At 36.0% G+C, this 7665-nt stretch overlaps 1 protein-coding gene across 1 annotated transcript in view; it reads left to right on the top strand.

The window, feature by feature from the left end:
- The window catches only part of LOC107675692 (urokinase plasminogen activator surface receptor-like), a 15927-nt gene extending 14016 nt beyond the window's left edge, over window positions 1–1911 (top strand). The window contains exons 6-10 of the mRNA XM_016470108.1: window positions 54–102; window positions 190–294; window positions 678–809; window positions 1075–1209; window positions 1317–1911. Of these exons, the coding sequence (XP_016325594.1) occupies window positions 54–102; window positions 190–294; window positions 678–809; window positions 1075–1209; window positions 1317–1507 (612 nt within the window). The 3' untranslated portion in view covers window positions 1508–1911. The remainder of the gene's footprint in view (window positions 1–53; window positions 103–189; window positions 295–677; window positions 810–1074; window positions 1210–1316) is intronic.
- Window positions 1912–7665: the final 5754 nt, after the last annotated feature.

Here is a 7665-nt window from a genome sequence, read left to right as displayed (position 1 = left end):
TATAAAATAAGTGCTGAAACAGGCACATTATCTCATTCACCTCCTGATCAAAGATGGATCTGCAAATCTCAGTTTTTCTTCTGTTTATTCTTTTCACTGCAGGTACAAAATACAAATCGCTTCTGTAATGTTACTGGGTACAAATAAGATGTCTCTCACTTAACACCTCTGTCTTTTTAATTACTAAAGGACACTCTCTCAGCTGTTATGACTGCACAAGTCTGTCGGGCTCTTGTACCCAGACAAGTCAGTGTTTTACTGGATTTACCAACTGCTTCAGCGCAACAGTTACTGGTAAGTCCAGTATGATGGATTGAAAGGTACTATTATAATTGACTGTCAGAACTACCGGTACTTTTCTGGACAGAATTTATAATTGCACACATAGAATGTTCTATATAGATTACTGAAATCATAATGATAATACAATTTGAAATTTAAGAATGTGTGAAATGAGAAAAACACTAAATTTAAAACATTTTTTCCTAGTGGTCTTACACCTTTGGACCTCATTCTTAGATCTCTAATAAATATTAGAGATAATTTAATATTGCAAAGTTTGTACGTCTGATACACTATTGGACATGCTTTCTGTGTTGACATATTTATAAATAAATTTTCCATCAAAATATTGTTCAGTTGAGCTGCTCATTCCTGTATCACTCGTGTGTTTTCAGTCAACAGTACTACAGTGAAGGTTAAAAGTTGTGCTCCAGCTGTCTGTCCAAGTGGATCCATCAACCTTGGCATTGGAAAAGGCTCTTCTCTGTGCTGTAACACTGATCTCTGTAACGTCCAAGATGCTCCAGGTATTGTAGGTATTGTAATAGAGCAGTTTATAGAACATTTAACAAGAAAAAAAAAGAAGGATGTAATTTTATTTTCTATCAGGAATGTGATGTCAGCCGAAAACAAATGTTGCTTATACAGGCAGAGCGAATTGTTACTTTTTTTTTTTGCGAAAGATCGAGAAGACAAAATGTTTTATCTTTGGTACAATGAGCACCTATAATATTGTGTGCACAGTAAGACCAGGACCATGTAAAGAAAGCATATCTATTTTCCCTCCTGTAGATCCCAGCACTAACGCTCCCAATGGAAAGACGTGTTTCTCATGTGATGGACAGAGCTGCTCAAACACAGTGAGCTGTTCAGGGAGTGAAGACCGCTGCTTTAATGCAACAGGTGAGAATCTGGAAAAGAAAGAAGGTTCATTATCTTTCTCTCTGTTATTTAAACATTTGATACAGATCATGTATACCAGTGGCCAACTTGTCTCTGACTCAAACGGTTTTCTTCTTCAATCTTTTCATCAGTGACTATTGGAGTCCAGTCACAGGTTTTTAAAGGCTGTGTCTCTAAATCACTTTGTGATGCCACAACATTGATTCCTAGTGTAGGAAGTGTCTCATGTTGTTCGGGGAACCTGTGTAACGGTGCTAAGAGCGTCACTCAGAGCTTCCTGTTCCTCTGCTGTTCTCTGCTCTCCTTCATCCTGCTGCACTGAATCCAGCAGCTCTACACATTCTACAGCAGCAGCAAAGACACAATATTGTGTGCTTTACAAACATATAGCTTGTATTACCTCTGCACTATCTTTGATTTGGTGTGAAGAATTTAACAAGATATTCAAAATCTGATAATTGAGATATACTGTATATATATTGTCTACACAATATTAACATATTGAAAATGAATTACTTTAGATTCACTGAATATTTACTCAACTCATTCCTGTCAGAAACTGCAGAAGGATGTTCCACTAAATCCATCTGTGATAGCAGATGTCTGTACCACAATAACACCTTTGCAGTTTTATGTAGGCCTATTTTGCTATATTGGTAAATTCTTTGTTTAAAGAGGACATCAGATGCCCAAGTTGGTATGATTCTTTAGGGTCTTCATGAAATGTCTATAACATACTTTGGTTAAAATTCCTCAATGGTCCTTTTTACCTTGTCCAAATGAGCTCCGTTCACAGTGACCTATTTCGGTGCTTGATCTGTTTAAATGATAATGAGCTACTGCTCACTCCACCTCTCTCTTCTTCTTCTTTTTTTTCCCATCAAAAACAAAACTAATCCTCAGTGGCTCTAATGTTGGGAGAGAATGAAGACTCTACGCCTGTTTCGCACCGCAAGCTTGAGCTTGAGCTCGTGGTTGTGTCCACACACTGCTAAGACACATTTATATGCAAACACCATATAATATAAATTTTGCATCCGATGTCCCCTTTAATATGTATCTATGCTCTTGAGGTGAAGAGGGTAAAGGTGATAAATCTGTAACTCAAGGCTACATGAGCCTCATGTCATTAGGGGTTGCTGGTGCACAATGTCGTCACCATGCAACCTTTCTCATTGTGCTCTACACATATATTTTCTTTGTTTAAAATAAAACTACTTATTTAATCAACTTCTGCCTCAGACTACACTCTGTATGTCCTACATTACTATATAAAAAATGCAATGAATCACAATTAATCAGTCATTTTTATAATTCATAATGAAATTAATTTTTTTTACCAATACAGTATGTATTTGCATGGTTATATTTTGTATCAGTATTGATATTATATAAACACAGTGTAAAGGTTGATCTAGCTGCTTTACTTTTAATCTTCCACTGTTTTTCACACAAATTATGTTGCTCTACCTATTAAAGAAAAAAACACATTTTACCAGGACAAAAAATTATATATATTAAGATTTATATCACATTTTCCTCAAGAGGATTTTTGCACCATTAAACCCATCCTTTGGTTTCTGTCATACTGACTATAGTAAAAATACACAGCGTCCAAAATGCCGGCTGAAAGTTTTGCGCATGTGCAGTGCCGTAGAAATGGCGTAATAATAACACATGACGCACAGAACGAGCCGATGTCCCACAAGCGTTGCTTTGTAATCTCATCTGCAGACGTGTGCTTGTCGTCTCCTAACTAGGACCCGAAATAGATACATATTAACTCTGCTTTTTAAAACAAAGAAAAGACGGATGGTTAGTGTGCAAAAACAGCGGGAAACTGTACAATTCTTGAGTTACTGTGTGCATGTCAAAAGATTAAATCCGATTTGAATCTTGTGACATATAAACGCGCACATCAACCCGATCGCTTTATTTAGAGTTCATGTAAAAACAGTATGATTTCATTCCGATTGAAACAAAAAGTGTCCATTTAAACGTGGCTCTTGCCATCACACTTGAATTACTGAAATGGCCAAAAGCATTAAAAGGGTGTCAACATATTTTTGGAAACGAGCTTCTCAAATCACCTAAATGATTTGCTGAAACCATTTTGACTGTCTAAATCAACCGAGTGAATCTTCAAGAGTTCAATGTATTCATTATTTATTTATTTATTACTTTTCAGTTAAGTCGAAGTAAGAGGGTAATCCTCCACAATACACTGAGCAAAGTTTCAAGGAGCCTACAGTAGATTCAGTACAGGCTATAATAAAAGTGAAACTATTCTATGCAAAAATAACGACTTTATTCAACAATTCGTCTCCAACAATTCGTCTCCACCGTAGCGCCATTTTGGAGAGTATTCACTGAACGTAAACTGCATATACTGTTCTACTTGTCTGTGTCAGCCGCACCACACGGATACGTTTTCTACGTTTATTTATGCTTTGATTTGAACGAAAACAGAGTCACAAGCCTCCTGGTTTTCATCCAAAATATCTTAAATTGTGTTCCGAAGACGAACAAAGCTTTTACGGGTTTGGAACGACATGGGGGTAAAGTGAGTAATGACAAAATTTTCATTTTGGGGTGGAGTAACCCTTTAAACGTTTAATACATACCATATAGACCAGTAAAGCTTAGACTAAACCTGTGTTTTCTTTCTTTTCATCAGGGACTTTCAAAGGCCAGTCAGTGGTTGTAAAAGGATGTGTTTCTAAATCTATTTGTGATGCTGCAACATCAGTAGAGATGTTCAGGGCATCTCGTGTTGTTCAGGGAACCTGTGTAACGGTGCACAGGGCGTCACTCAGAGCTTCCTGTTCCTCTGCTGTTCTCTGCTCTCCTTCATCCTGCTGCACTGAATCCAGCAGCTCTACAAATTCTACAATATGACACTCTGTACGATGCAAACTCATCACTTAAAACAAAGTTAGACAAGAAAGTATGGAAACAGGATAACAGAGAATCACAAGACAAATCAGGACACGTGACAATGACAAACTTCAAAATAAAAGACATGAAAACATGAACAAAAAACCTAAAACAGATGTGACATGGAGAAAACTGAACATAAAAATGTCTAAAATTATATATTATTGAACAAGAAACAGGATAATCCAACATCCAAGCAAATTATTTTCTATGAGAAATGAATTTAAAATTCAAACAAAGAATGCTGAGAAATGCCACTCCTGCTTCTATTTCCCTGAGTTTCATAATCGCTTGTAGGAAGTATTGCTACTTCCTACAAATCATTAGATCTTTCATATTTAAAGTGTCCACTTTTAAATAGACCTGTGTGTTGTAAAAAAAAAAGAAATATCTGTGGGGGAAAAAATAGCACTTGTGACATACAACATATAAAGAAAATTTTTAAATAACAGAGGATTATTTTTTGTTTATCCTGATATGCAGTTTCTACAAAAAAAAATGCATTGGGCATACTTTATTACACTATTTAAATGAAATATAAATATTTAAATGAAATAAAAATCATGTTAAGCAGAAACATGTCATCAATCTAATACGCATGTGTGTTAACAAACCAACTTAATTACACCTACTCTATTTGTTCCTTAAAAATACTTATTTCCTGATTCCTAATTTCTACTTCCTGAAGCTGTCATTATCTCATGAAGGCCGACCCTTTTTCTAGGATATAAAATGAGCACTGAAACACATTATTTAATTTGTCTCAAAGATGGATGTACAATTCTCAGCTTTTCTTCTGTTCATTTTTTTCGCTGCAGGTAAAAAGACAAATCACTTTAATTTCTATTTTATGCGAACATAAATAATTGGATTTCTCTCTCACTATGTCTCTCTTTTATTACTGAAGGACACTCTCTCGACTGTTATGAGTGTGCAGGTTTGTCTTGTGTGGATCAAAATGTGAGAGCATGTCCTGAACCTCACGCATGCTTCAGTTCAACAACTGTAACACAATATGGTAAGTCCAGTGTGATTAACTGAAACTTACTGTTATATTTAAATGATGGGGGTGCAGCAACAGTGGAAATATATGGAGTATATTTAAATACATAAGATTTATGATTGCAATCAGATTCCTGCTACTTAATTAATTTTCACTCAGAAAGTTATGGTAATAATATAATTAGTAATGAAAAATATTTGAAATCAGAAAAATGCATCAGAAAAAATTTAAGTGCTTCACTAGTGGCCTTAGCGATCATTTCATATTACAAATGTTGTCTTTTCTCTTCTGCTTTGCAGTTGTAATTAGAAAGATGTTTTTAAATCTATTTTGACATATTTATAAATAAATTCACCATTAAAATTATGAGCAGTTGTCATTCCTGTATAATTGATGTTTTTTAGGAGACACCACCACAAAAGTGAAGGTTAAAAGTTGTTTTCCATATGCCTGTAGTGGTTACACAAACATCAGCATTCCAAATATGTCTTTTTTCTGCTGTGACACGGACCTTTGTAACGCCCAAGATGCTCCAGGTATTGTACTTTCCTGAACATGTGCAAATGACTATCTTCAACACTGATTTTACATCCATAGGACATTCAATTCATAATTGTAGAAATTAATTGAATGGAGCAGTTAGTGTTGTTTCATTAGAAGTTATATTTTGTACAGATCCTTCTGTAGATTCCAGTTCTACCAATCTTGATATCCCCAATGATGTTCCCAATGGAAAGAAATGTTTCTACTGCGATATGCAGAGCTGCTCAAGCATAAGGGACTGTTCAGGGAGTGAAGACCACTGCTTTACAGCAACAGGTGAGAATCTGCTAAAGGAAGAAGGTTAAAGTCATTATTTGTGCCTCCTCATGATTTGTGGGTCTTATTTTGAGCATTTGATAGAGTTCACATGTGCCAGTGGGCAGCTTACACAATTATTTGATGTCACTTCAGCTTTCACTCCTAACTCTTTTCTTTCTTTTCAGTGAATTTTGGAAGCCAGTTATTTGCTGCAAAAGGCTGTATCTCTAAAGAGGCTTGTGATGCCTCAGCATTGCTTCCTAGTGGTCAGGGCATCACATGTTGTGTGGGGAACCTGTGTAACAGTGTTAGTGTCAACCAGAGTGTCACCCAGATCAACATCCAGAGCATCACCCAGAGTCCTGACGGTGCTCAGAGCGTCACTCAGAGCTTCCTGTTCCTCTGCTGTTCTCTGCTCTCCTTCATCCTGCTGCACTGAATCCAGCAGCTCTACAGATTCTACAATGATCATGCTGTATTGAATACATGGCTTGCATTTTCTTTAGTATTCTGATGTGATGAACTGAAAAGTATAAAGAAAACTGATGTGTGTGTGTGTATATATATACTGTATATATACACGTGTAAATCCCTAAAGCTTCTTGCTTCAAGTCCAAAAGAAAGTACAATAAGAAAAGTATTTTAATAATAAAACAATAATAATAATAGTTATATTAATAATAAATACATTTTTATAATACAATTATTTTTAAAAAATTATAAAATGTTATAATAAATCCTTTTGTTGTATTACTTTTATTTGTCTACTAAAGAATGAGGATCAATAATACTTATAATACTTCATATTTTCCACAGTTAGTTCATAAAGATAAGTACTTTTGTTCAAATAGGTTGAAACAGCAGCTTAGTAGAGTTGAAACACTCTACTAGCCAAAAAGCCAAAAATAAATTAAAATGTCTTAAAAGATATCTTTCTACAAAACAAAACAAAAAAAACAGCTCTTTAATTTTAACATCTCCCAACTTCAGTTCAGCATTACACTGCAAAATGGTTTATCTTACTTAGTATTTTTTTGTCTTGTTTCTAGTCAAAATATCTTAAAAATTTTTAAATCAAGATACTTTTAGATAAGCCAAATGACTAAAGATATTTAGTCTTGTTTTCAGGGGAAAAAAACTAAATTAAGCGTATTTTCGGCATGTCTTGAACAATTCTTACAAGTATAACACGACGTAGCTGGGCACCGCGGACAGACGCCAAACGGCGCCGCCGGTGTGCCTACCATAGACTGTATAAAAACATGGACGTAGTGTCCGTGACGTCACCCGTATTGTTCCGAAGTGCTCTTTTGAAGCCCAAAGTGGGCAGAGCGGGCGTCGCCATCTTGGCAGCGCGTCACCGCGCGTCTCTCTCGATAATCGAAAATGGGCAAAGAGGTGGGAGCAGGTTGTCATGAAGGGTAAAATTAGCTATATAGACCAAAATAATTTTTTTAACCAGCCTGTAAACATGTTTTTTTCTGCTGTAAAGTTGGGCATTTTAACATGGGGAGTCTATGGGATTGACTCCCTTTTGCAGCCAGCCTCTAGCGGCCAGTCGATGAATTACAGTTTAAGTCACTTTCTTGCTGGCTTCACGAGAGTGAGCAGGAGGTTGCCGCTTGGCCTACACTCATAGAAAATAAAGTATTTGAATTTTAAAGACGTGGCGTGACGCGACGCTGTGCGTCACAGTTTTTTTTCACCTCCGTGCCGAAACATATGAGTTTGGGCTTCCG

This window comes from Sinocyclocheilus anshuiensis, unplaced genomic scaffold, assembly GCF_001515605.1.
Source record: "Sinocyclocheilus anshuiensis isolate Anshui unplaced genomic scaffold, SAMN03320099.WGS_v1.1 scaffold708, whole genome shotgun sequence".
NCBI lineage: Eukaryota > Metazoa > Chordata > Actinopteri > Cypriniformes > Cyprinidae > Sinocyclocheilus > Sinocyclocheilus anshuiensis.
Note: the sequence above shows the minus strand (reverse complement) of the source record. Positions and strands in the feature narration are given on the sequence as shown.